The 12,611-nt window shown below is 38.4% G+C and overlaps 2 protein-coding genes across 5 annotated transcripts; one reads left to right on the forward strand and one right to left on the reverse strand.

Moving 5' to 3' along the window:
- The first annotated feature begins 14 nt into the window (after window positions 1-14).
- On the forward strand, window positions 15-4,824 carry bscl2 (BSCL2 lipid droplet biogenesis associated, seipin). Of its 4 annotated transcripts, none has more exons than XM_027023823.3 (11): window positions 15-151; window positions 918-1,397; window positions 1,856-1,937; window positions 2,099-2,242; window positions 2,680-2,814; window positions 3,098-3,195; window positions 3,454-3,595; window positions 3,818-3,899; window positions 4,170-4,250; window positions 4,411-4,473; window positions 4,597-4,824. In XM_027023823.3, the coding sequence occupies exons 2-11, from the start codon at window positions 1,087-1,089 to the stop codon at window positions 4,800-4,802; spliced, it is 1,344 nt and encodes a 447-aa protein (XP_026879624.2). In that variant the 5' UTR covers window positions 15-151; window positions 918-1,086; the 3' UTR covers window positions 4,803-4,824. The 4 variants fall into 4 exon arrangements, with proteins under 4 accessions (XP_026879624.2, XP_026879625.2, XP_026879628.1 ...); XM_027023824.3 differs by having other exon boundaries at window positions 1,062-1,397; XM_027023827.3 differs by having other exon boundaries at window positions 1,118-1,397.
- Window positions 4,825-8,987: 4,163 nt separating this feature from the next.
- Window positions 8,988-12,282, reverse strand: plvapa (plasmalemma vesicle associated protein a). The gene is made up of 5 exons (XM_027031121.3): window positions 11,763-12,282; window positions 11,434-11,500; window positions 10,559-11,271; window positions 9,474-10,047; window positions 8,988-9,389 (listed from the first exon to the last, which is right to left on the reverse strand). The coding sequence occupies exons 1-5, from the start codon at window positions 12,144-12,146 to the stop codon at window positions 9,337-9,339; spliced, it is 1,791 nt and encodes a 596-aa protein (XP_026886922.2). The 5' UTR covers window positions 12,147-12,282; the 3' UTR covers window positions 8,988-9,336.
- Between the last annotated feature and the right edge of the window lie 329 nt (window positions 12,283-12,611).

Genomic DNA, 12,611 nt, shown 5'->3' on the forward strand with positions numbered 1-12,611 from the left:
TCGTATCGCGAGAAGTAGCTCTGTTCCCCCACACTTGCCGTATTTGGAGTTCTGCTTCTGGGTCCTGCCTGGAGGTGTTAGCTGACAGTTATCTAAGTTTGTTAACACAATTATTTTCTTTACATGTGATATATACATATATTCCTAGAAGGTGAGTAATAATAATAAAAAATATTATATTATTATTATAATAATCATTATTAGTAAGGAAACTAGTTACCAATACAGCGATGCTTCTTGTCTTGGCATACTGGTTAGCTATGTAGCTACTGGCTAGCCATTCATTGACTGTTCACTAGTGACGTTAGCTAGCTAGCTAGGTAAGCCAGCTATGTGATTGTTGTTAAAGTTTCAGTTCTAATACAAAAAAGGTTCACATTTTGATTATTTTTTAGTGTCATCTTTTACTGTCATCTCTGTGAGCCAAACCGTTACACCAGATGACATTGCTTCATAATATCATGTTGAAATGAACGGATAGAAAATTAAGATGCTATCATTTGTCATTGCCGTGCCATGTTGACTGTGTCCGCATAGGTTAGTTAACGCTAGCTAGCTAGCTTAATTCTTTAGCTTGCAAACTATCTTTGTTGTTTACTTGATTTGTGATTAAGTTATGGAAATTAGGTCCGAATATTAGAATCACCAAAACACACGCTTGTAACATGGTTCATGCTATCGCTGCGGTCCTGAGGTTCGGTGCTCTGAGATACGGTGGCGTGTATAGTGGCGTGTATATTAACTTATTCTGTCTTATCTGTAAAAGCGCATACATATCTTAAGTTTTGTACTTGAAACGTCTCAGATTGGATAATTAATATTGCATTACAAGTTGTGGCAGTTTTTTAAAAACCATGTTTTGTGTAAGCCCATGCTTAATGTTTTTGTTGTTTTGTCTATTTTTTAAATTTCTTTAGGTTTTTGAGGACGCAACCACAATCTGAGCTAACAGTGTACTCGTATCATATAACAGTCTAGAGTCATAAATGTCACTGAAAAGGATAGTTATATTAGTGATATAAAAAAATCCCTAAATGTCTTCCACATCTGCCAAAACTCAGTGATGGAGTGTTTGAGTCGGTGTTTATGAATTCTGAGAAGCATCACGCTGTGGCAGGAGTGGAGAACAGACGGAATCCAGGGAGCAGGAGACCACAGCCAGGGCAAGACAGCTGTGGACTAGAGCAAATGGGCTCGGTCTTGGGGCCCGTTCTGCTGTGGCTCCAGGATGTGGCAGCTGTGACCCTGCTGAGGGCTCGCAGAACGCTACTGCGGGCTGCCATTCTGTGCTGTGTACTGGTGCTGCTTCTCTGGGTCTCAATCTTTCTCTATGGCAGCTTCTACTATTCCTACATGCCCACTGTTAGCTTCTCCACACCAGTCAACTACCACTACAGGTACAGGCACCTGTTTTGTGTGTGTTGGTCATAATCACTGTGCAATGATTTGTATGTGATGGCAAATATTTAAATCTTCAATCAAGGGTTTGTATAGGCATTTTTGCTTTCCATCTTTATCCAGTATTCCTATTGATTCTCAAAAAACATCCTTCCTAATGCCTTACTTTACATATAAAATTAATTTATCTGATTGCAAACACATAATAACAAAGGTGGTCCATTGAAAATGTAAACAGGCTCTCTCAGGTTTATGAAGTTCCTTATACCTGTGAATGTCGGTGTCTGTGTTCAGAGTTCTATCTGTGACTTTGAGGAGAGCAACTGCTGTCAACCTCTTCATTTAGTGTTTCAGACACCTGAATATGAGGGTTACCACTGTTTTTCTGAAATTACTTTGTATGGCTACATCTTAATTACTTTCAGGAATAATTGGATTAAATTCTCCAATGTTTCAGAACAGACTGTGAATCACTCAATTCAGGTCTTTGTTCATTCCCCATGGCCAACATCTCTCTCCTAAAGAATGGCAAAGAGCAGGTGAAATCCTCACTCTTTTTAAAAAATTATTATTTAGCAATTGTTTGGGCTGGCTGAGTTCATTAAAATGTGATAGAAAAATTGTGCCAGAATATTTAAAAACTACATCTCAAAAATAAATGTTTAATACCAAGAAATTATAACAATTCTTTGTTTTGTAGGTGATGATGTATGGTCAGCCATACCGGGTATCTCTTGAATTGGAGATGCCGGAATCTCCAGTTAATGAGCAGCTTGGCATGTTCATGGTCAGAATGTCTTGCTACACCAAGAATGGGATAACCGTGTCCACTGTGACTCGCTCTGTGAGTAAGACTAAAGACTCTTTCACCCAAAAGCTTGGAATCAGCTGATCTGTAATTGATGTGAAATATTCCAAAATATTTGTTACCTGATGTTACAATAAAAGCCCACAAGAGGGTGTCCTGGGCATTCTGAAAGATCCATATAATCCTGAGTTAAGAGTTAGAAATAATATAATCATTTTAGGTCCAGCACCACTCTAATACTTACTTTCTCAGTTCAGGTATTGGAATATTCCCCATATGACAGCAAGACTCTTTAATCATAATGGCCTCCACAGTCTTGTGTGTAGCTTACCTAGGATTCATTTCAAAATACTTTTTATGAAGTTGGTCTCCCATCTCAGCATGCTTGACTACCTGTGTTTCCTTCTGTCATGGTAGCCTCAGACTGTGTATCCATCTTACCTTTTGAAAGCAGCTGTGTTGTGTCCTGCTAGGCCATGCTGCACTATCGCTCCAGCCTTCTGCAGACGCTGAACACCCTGGTGTTCTCCCCGCTGCTGCTCACTGGGCTGTCAGAGCAGAAGCAACTCATAGATGTGGAGCTTTTTTCAGACTACAAGTCTGACTCTGTAAGTACCCCAAAGAAGATCTCCCTGCTCCATCTTAGTGTATACTCACCTGATGTGAACTATAGAAATATGGTATGAATTTGGTATAAATTTTTGAAATGCTAAATATAATATAATTAGAATGGTAGTCCATCATGTGAACTGTGTGTTATCATTACTGACTTCTGTTGCATATTTCAGCTGCTTTTGTTTCACTTTTGATTTTCACTCAATGCTTTAATGGTAGTGATATAGAAAATGCTTTACTTCATTTAAAGGGATTTTCCTGGTTTCCCTTTTACAGTACCAGCCTACCATTGGGGCAGTGATAGAAATTCAGTCTCGACAAGTGCAGATCTACTCAGCCCAGCTTAGAATCCATGCCTACTTCACTGGTATCAGGCATGTAACATTGCCTTTCCCCTCTCAGACTTTTACCTGATAATTATTTCCATTGTCGTGATGTTTTTGTAATGGAGGCATACCAATTCTTATCTTATATGATTAATTTCTAGCAACACTCAAATTTGATAATATGCTGAAATGATATAAAGGATAACATTCTTGTATGTAGGCCTTTTGTGGCTCTATCCAGTAGTGCTCAGCAGTAATCGGTGTCAGTGAGACTCTTAAGCCTTTTCCATCGTTCTCTCTCCATAGATACCTCTTGTATAACTTCCCTCTGACATCAGCAGTGATTGGAGTTGCCAGTAACTTCACCTTCCTCAGTGTTATTGTGCTCTTTAGTTACCTGCAGTTCATCTGGGGGGGACTGTGGCCCCCGGAGCAGGTCCGAGTCCAGGTTAGCTGCTTGTGTGCTACGGCAGTTAAAGAAACAAGTTAATACATGTATACATGTGTCTGAGTAGCTCAGTAGGCATTTAATGTAGTAAACCTTCGAAATTATTTCATATACAGTGCAGATATTGTTCAGAATAGTATAATTAAAAAAAAATCTTTATCTTGAAGTTTGCTCATTTTGATGATTGTAGTTATTTGTTTCGGTGGGTGTGTGCACATGCAGGTGATGATGGGAGATGCAACACGTCTTCAGCAGAGAAGAGAGGAGACTCGCAGACGCATGCACACATCAGCCAGCACACCCAGTACGAGCCCCCTGATAACTCAGCCAGCACACCCAGTGCAATCACCCCATAACTCAGCCAGCACAACCAATTCGAGCTCCCCGATAACTCAGATAAGCACACCCAGTATGAGCCAATGATAACTCAGCCATGCCAGTGTTTACAGTAATCAACCAAACACACGTCAAAGTACCTCAGTAGGTACATAGTGTGATAAAGCTTTGAAATGAATGTCGGTGCAAATATGTGCTGTTTAGTATTGTTGTACATTGACATAACTTTATGTCCTAGTCATGAAGTACAAGAGGGAAAAAGAGGACATTGCAGAACTACCACAACAGCCCCTGAAGTTCACAATTCTTCGAAACATATGTGAGTTGGTGAGAATGCACATGTATGAAAATGAGCTTAATTAATGGGAGAGTTTAAATGATTTATCATCAACAGTTTGATGAGAACGTGCTGTAGAGTCTTATTTGCATGTGTAAAATGAGGTTATAATGGCACAGATTTGGTACTTTCTTTTCTGCAGGTCAGCTAGACACGATCAACCTAGTTGGTTCGGTAGGCGAACACAGGCAGGATAATGAGAGTAGTAAGAGACAATCTCATACTCACCTGCATTCAGAGGTTGATTTCTGAGCCGATGTCAAAAACTATGCCACCTGAACAATGGAAGTGTTTTTTTTTTAATTCCATACATGCTCTTTTGCTTTAGCCACTCTAGAAAGCACAGATGAGGGCCCTGTCTTTGTGGAGGCTCCGCACATAGCAGAGACCAATGTGAGCGAAGAGGACCCTGACCGCCAGGAGGGGGCGGCAGAGCTGAAGGGAACAGTCCAGGAGGAGGGTGCATCCCAGCCCCAGCCTTCTTCTACAGATGCCAAGCTGAGACAAAGACACAGACCCTGGCTACCCTTCTGAGCTTGCACATGCGTGCGCACTCACACACACCACACTAGCTTACTAATTTGGTTACATTATTGTGCAATTGACATGGTTGGTTTTTACCAACGTATGGTCCCACAACTTATGTTACTTTAGTATATTTTACTGCACTTAGTTCCTGAGTTTGCTGCTCCACTCCTCCACAATGTCAGTGCAGCTTTTCATTAGGCACTTATCTGAATGTTACCTTTGTGCTTACCAGCTAGTAGTGCTAACACACAACTAGAATGCATACATCTTCTGTGTAGTGCTAATTAATGCTTAAATCAGACTGATATAACCAAACCATTCCACTTAATGATCATAAAAATGTACAATGAATTCCATTCCACACAAAGACATTAAATCAACAAGGACCTGTAATTTTATTGATTTTGATGACACCCTGCATTCTAGTGCTATTGAGCAGTCTATGCTGTTGTTTTGCAGAGCAAGACTGGAGCTGTTACATAGAATTTATGGTTTTAGGATGTTGGTTTTCATTTAATATGAAGCTCTGAGCACTGATTAAACTGAATGTAGGTGAGGTTAACTGCTTTTATGAAACTCATACAACATATGTAATACCAGCAGATTTTAAGTCCTACAGTGCTATTAAACAAATGTGTGCTTCATTAAAAGAGAACTCTTGAAATTTGAGTTTTCCATTAGCAGGCCAACCAATCGTATGTGTGTATGTGTGTGTGTGTATATATATATATATATTATGTATATATATATATATATATATTATGTATATATATATATATATATATTATGTATATATATATATATATATATATATATTATGTATATATATATATATATATTATGTATATATATATATATATATATATATATTATGTATATATATATATATATATATATATATTATGTATATGTATACACATATACACATTAAGTACCTTTTGAGTGGGGAAATGCAAGACAACTACTCAAATTTCTCTAGGAAAAAAATACTTGTGATTGTCTGGTTGTACAAAATGAGTTATGTAATTACATAACGGCTCTGTAAATGCTCTCTAAAGAGTTATGCATTTTAGTTTAGTTTATTTATGCACTCAGGTATAAGAAAACTTGTCATGACCTATGTTATTGAATGTTCCACAGATTTGCATTCTTTGTTTCTGCTTGTAAAATATTTATGTATCCTTCATCTACAATTAATGTTTAATGTTTTAAGTACAGTGGTTTGTTGGGTAATTAATGTAATGTATATTGTAGCATATTTATGTTGGCCTGGAAGTGCCCTGAAGTTTTAATATGTTCATATGTATGTAGTTGTGTTTACATTTGTTATTTATTTAATAAACTTCAAAAGCTATGTAACTTTGCCACCTATGAAGTCTTGGTCTTCTTCATATGCCCCTATATATATATATGTGTGTGTGTGTCTATATATATATATATATATATATATATATATATATATATATATATAGCGCCTGCACAGCCTGCCTTGTTGACAACTGGTTGCCATGGATTCATGAGGTCTGTGCCACACACAAACCCTACAATATAGCATGTTACCAGTCCTGTAGGGTCCAGTTAGCAACCTCATGATCTCAGGAGAGGCATTGTGTCTGGTGTTGTGTTAACATCGTCACTTTGGTGGATCTTATGCTCCCGTGTACCATGGAAGCTAAAGAACACTGCACTGACCTGCAGGACATGCGTGTGGGGCCTACTGCATTAAATGTGGATTTGATTTCTACCAGAATCACTTGTTCGTTCATATGGACGCTAGACGCCGATCATCTGCACCCGTGGGCGGTCACTGTGTTGTCCACTGTGTGTGGTAATGCATGACATATTCCTGGTACACAAGTGACACTGTGGATTGAGGAATGCCAGCACAACTTGGGAAATAGAATGTCCTATCCATCTGGCATCCAATATCATGCCTTGTTCAAACTCTGATAATTCACTTTGCCTTGCCATGAGCATGCTGACTCATGTTCAACTTTACTCATAAGATATCAGTTCACATCTTATACAGATGTGGGCATTCCCAAGACTGTTGCATGAGGTATATTCAGATACTACTATCCCATGAAGTTTGCCAAATCACTGTGTGTGTGTGTGTGTGTCTATATATATATATATATATATATATATATATATATATATATATATATATATATATGCAAACCTTTGTGGGGCCAACAGTTACCCTCTTTATTCATAGAGAAGAGAAATGTTAAGCGTCTAAAGTCTACAGGGTCAACTGGGCCAAGAAAATAGGAAATGCAGCTTTTAGAGGATAGAGAAATAGGACTACAGGAGTATTGTAACGTGTGTCGGCCGAGTGCAGCAGGACGCACAGACTTCCTCGACAGGGACGAACATTTAATAACATAAACGACAGCGGCACTCACGTATTACAAACGATAAACATGAACAAGAAACGATTGACGTTAAACGAACACAATGATACATCTAACATAAACACGTTACATTTAGACTTTACAACTACAATGACCAACACCCTGACGTGAGTTTAAATGGACACAGACAAAACGAAGTACAGGTGTGTGCAGGCGTGGCCACACACGAGAGTCCTCCTACTGCACGTGGCTGGCCATACGACGTGACTCGCGGGAGGCGAGCGTTCTGTAACAAGTATGTTTCATAACTAATGAGGAAGGACTGAATAATAACAAATGCTTATCCATTCCCGTGAAAGGGTGGAGTGTAGACGAGGTATTTTTTATTCCAAGTACTTTCAAAGGTCTATATTTACAAGTAATGCTTGGTTTACACAGTATATTCTGGACAGGCCATCTACACATAGAACATTTGCATAAAATACCATATCTTTATGACATTCTATGTCTATTCTATAAAAGAAAAAACATGGAACATATTTAAACTGTAAAGTATGTGTATATATATATATATATATATATATATATATATATATATATATATATATATATATATATATATATATATATATATAAAACATTGAGCAAAATACAATTCAGACATGCTAAGAAAAACTTTCAATGCTTTTTTTTTTTAATACCGAGGAAAGTTACTTTTGCTGCCCTCTGTCCTGAATCTTAAGTTCATCACAGGGACAGCACCTTCTTTAAGAAATATCAGTTTAGTTCTGGAGATAAACAAACACAGCTTGCATTGTCCCGCCGTCTCAACCACTAACGTGCACTTCTTTCACAGCAAGCAAGAGTTCCATCAGATTTAAAGCCAGGTCACTTATGCTAAATAAAGGATATCCTTTAAGCAGAGCAGCAGCTTCCATGATGTGACGCCACTATTTATTAATTGGCGCCTTGCTTCTCTGCTGTGTTTTTTCATTTAGCATTCCTTGTGATGGAAAGAGAGACAGCTGAGGAAATTGTCAAATTTCTTTCTGGATATGAGGCAAGGGGCTTCTTAGTCGGTATGTCCTAAATGACTTGCCAAAATTAAATGTGAGACTTGTACTTCTTAAGCATTTTCTTTCTTTCTTTTTTTTTTTTTTTTTAATTGTTCAACTGTTTCATTGTTCATTGTTTGTGGATTTAATTTATTGGAAGGACTGTATCCATGTTAACATCTTCAGCAGTGTTATTTTTTCCTGGCAACAATCTTTCCTGGCAATATAACTGAATGATAGCTTCGCTTCAGCTCTGAACGGATTTGCTCTGGTTGGAGAGGGTTTTGTTTTAAGTAGCACTTCCCACTGACGCAAAACAATGACAATAGTGCTTGACTGGCCAGGGTTATTTTAGGCCTTGGAAGAGAGGTAGACCTTTTGATTGATGCCACTACCACCACTCTGTTTATGAATTACACTGGTAGCGTACACCTGATATTCAGGGCATGGAGAAGTCATTGTTTTCTAGCGTAAACACACTTATATCCCCCATCCTCCCCAACTAGTGTCATGAAGTAGTTGGCAATCAAACAGAGACATCTTTAAAAAGTGCTGGGGTGGGCCATCGTTTTAGTTTAGGAAAGACTGTTACAGTGTGTCAAGAACTAAATATTGTTTACCGCAACACTCCATTGACGTACAACACATTTGTCACATAAATATGGTTCCGTGTTGCTCACAACAGACCATAATGCTAGTTGATATGTATAGTCTGCAAATATCTCTTTTTTTGACTAAAGTACATTCCATAATAGTAAATTTAATAATAAATACAGTTTTTCATTTGTACTTTTATTAATAGCAGTGGTATTATAATTACACAGTTACAAGAATGAAGACATAAATGTGCTCTACCTAATACATGTGCATGAATATTATTATTATCAGGTTCCCTATTTTAAGTGGTCTAACTAATAACTTGTTACAATACTTAATAATGTTATTATGGAAGATTGTATATCCAAGCTTATAAAGTTCTAATTACACTCCAAGTTAAAGACCATATTTCATTAATAACAAAGTATGCTTTGTAGCTATTGCATCAGAATATTCTTGTGTAAAACCATTATTTAAACAATTATATATCCATTCCATGCTTGGTCTTACGTCTGGTCTCTGGTGAGTCTTTCAGTTTGTTTTAACATACCGATTAAGCTCTCGTAAGTGCTGATTAATGTTTGCTGGAAGACAAAAAAAAAAAGTCAGTGAAAGTACATTGGACTTGAGATGTCGTCTGCTATAAGCTCATATCGATTTTGCCTTACCTGTCAGCAGAGAATCACTGCCACTGGTTACTTTTCCTCCACCACTCATGGATGATGAACCTACACTAGTTCCAGTGGAGGCAAAACCTGCCCCAGCTGTCCACGTTCTGGCCAAGGCATTTGGTCCTGCACTGCCCAACCCTATATCATTCGACCTTACATTGCCCAACCCTGTTTGCTCTGCACTTCTACCTAATCCTATGCTGCCTGCTCCAATACTCCCAATGGCCATACTGCTCAAACCTGGATTGCGCAGTGCTCCCGTGCCTGAGCCTGTGCTACCGAGTCGAGTCACTCCTGTTCCATGGGAGCCGATGCTTGGCCATGCTGGTAGGCCCAATCCTGTTGAACTGATGGAGGGACTACCAGAACTTGATGCCACTGAGCTGGCTGAACCTGGTTTCTGCAAGCCTAGTCCTAAACTAGCCAATCCTATTCCACTTGACCCCAGTGAACCTCCCACTGTTCTGCCATGCAATGATGTGACCTGCCCGCTAGAGCCAAGCCCTGAGGAACCCATGCCTGCCATTCCGAAGAATGAAGTGGATACAGGAATTTGGCTTTTTGGAAATGCCTGAAAGGAACAAATAATATGAACACTGTAATTATACATTATTATATATTATATATATTTACTAGTATAATGCATTTGCTAATGCTGTATGCTGTTGAAGTCCAAACCTGAATAATATAAAATATATTATATATCATACATTATATATTATTTTGAGTGTTATCATAAAAAATACACAAATATAATATTTATATATATTCACAATTGTAGCGAAATTGTAAAGAAACAGGACATTTTGGACAGAGGTCCTTCATCAGCAGTGCATGCAGAGTGCTTCTGAATTTGTAGGAGGAGGACATATTTGAATGTATAAATCATAACATTAATTCTATGGGGTTATAATGTAAAATTCCAACAGTATAGACCAGTTATTTTTCACCGGGTTTCCTAATTTTATTAGTTTCAGACAGAGGTCCTTCATCAGCTGTGCAGGCAAAGTGTACATATATATGATGTGTGATGTGTGCGCATGTGTGTATTTTTGATATACATAAATCAGATTTTCACCCACCTTACAAGTGGTCAGAGAAGTATTAAGATCCTTGACTTTGGCATCAAGCATCTTAATTTCAATTTCTTTCACAGACATTAGATCTTCCTGCAGCTTCTTTTCTCCCGTCATTCTCTTGACCTCCAGCAGGAGCTTCTCTGTTTCTTGGTCAAACTTCAGCTGAACCTTCTTGAGAACTTTCTTGTTCTCTTCGATTATGGCACTGCGGTTACGGGTGCACCAGCTGGCGTCCTCCTTTAGACGTTTGTTCTCTGCCATGTATTTGGCGTTTTCTCCTATAGTAGTGGTGACCTGACTGCCGACCTTGTCTAGATATTGCTGAAGTTTATTCTCCACCTCTTTTGAAAGGCTGCTGCAGTTTGTACGAATATCTTCAAGCTGAGTGCTTTGTTTTTCACATGTCAGCTGGAAAGAGACGTGCTTTGAGAACAAATTGTCGACCCTTTTGAGAAATTCCCTGGTGACATCAGGGATTCCCTGTAAGGACTGAACAAAATCTTCCTTACACTTTTTCTCATATGTTTCGATTCGCTCCCCAAGAAAGCTGTTGTCCCTCCGCAGCTCGATTGCTTCCAATTGATGGTTGATCCTTGCTTTGTGAGCATTCTCTAGGTCTAGTGACATAATCTGCATGCTTTCAGAGAAGTTTGTCCGCACTAATTTCAGCATTTCTTGGCTTTGTTCAAGTTGATGGCGCAAATACAAATAGAATCCTATTTAAAACAAATTATGAAATATAAGGTACATCATTTAACATAACGCTCTTAAATTTAATTAACCATTACTTTTTAATGGGTATTTTGTTACTGTATTGGAGTATATGTCTTAAGTACATGTTAGCATGCCAGTGAAGCATATGAAGTGAATTGCCTTACCTGCACAGCAGGCTGAATTGCATGAATGAGTTGGACAAGGACCTCTTTTGTCTGTCTCATACTGTCTCTGCACAATGGAAAATATCAATATCAATGGAAAACATCAATATCATTCAAAACATATTTCAGAAAAGCCAAAACACTGAAAAATGTACAATTCTTAATTGCAATTAATCGACGGGTCCTATCACAAGGACCACTGCTTTCTTTCTTTGTTATGTTACTCATTCTATTAGAAAGAATACACAGTAAAACATAATTCTACACATTCAAAAAGTAATTCTACACATTCATTAGAATAACTATTGACTAACAAGAATTGTCTTTACCAATTTGAGTTGCAAATTATTGATGAAGATGGCTGAAGTGTTTGCCAGTTTGTACAGTGTCAACAGTTCTCTGTCAGCAGATTTCTTCCCAGTAAGAGTGAAATTTAATTTCTGAGAAAGGTTCTTTTCATTTGCTCGAAGAGCGACATTCTCCAGGGAGAGTCTGCTATAACTGTGTTCCAACTCCTGAACTCTCTTCTCCTCTGTCTGCTGTGGCTGTCCATAAACAAGAAAGAGCACCAGACTGACGATGATGAGAGACTGGATTAGTGAGGAAAAGAAGAAAATTATTTTCATGTAGTAACCACAGCTCTTCCCCTTTGATCTGTGTTTCTTCATGGCTTCCAATCCCAGGTTAACTTGTGAGTAGCCACTATTATACATGGATTCCTAAGAGTGGATAATTCAGACTTAGAAACGTTTGAAGCTGGTTTAACAGAGCTACAGTTCAGTCATAAGTTCTGAAGTTCTACTCCTGTTAGACACTGGATGAGGCTGCACTGGTTCTACTCCTGTTAGACACTGGATGGCTCCTATATTATGTGGCATCTCCACCTCACTTTCCTCTTGTTCAATGTCTTGCCCCACCCTCTACTTCCTCCCATCTGATTCACATACGAAAAAAATGTAGCGTGGTCCTCAACAGAATTTACATTTATGGCAGCTAGTTTTATCCAGCACAACTTATAATTTTAACTGAGTACAACTTGAGGGTTAAGGGCCTTGCTCAGGGGCCCAACAGTGGCAACTTGGTAGTAGAGGGGCTTGAACCCACAATCTTCTAATTACACATCAAGTATCTTAACCTCTGAGCTATCACTGCCTGATATGAATCACAGCACCTTAATT

The sequence above is a fragment of the Electrophorus electricus genome, chromosome 8 (genome assembly GCF_041902795.1).
Source record: "Electrophorus electricus isolate QZ-2024a chromosome 8, ASM4190279v1, whole genome shotgun sequence".
In the NCBI taxonomy this organism is placed as follows: Eukaryota; Metazoa; Chordata; class Actinopteri; order Gymnotiformes; family Gymnotidae; genus Electrophorus; species Electrophorus electricus.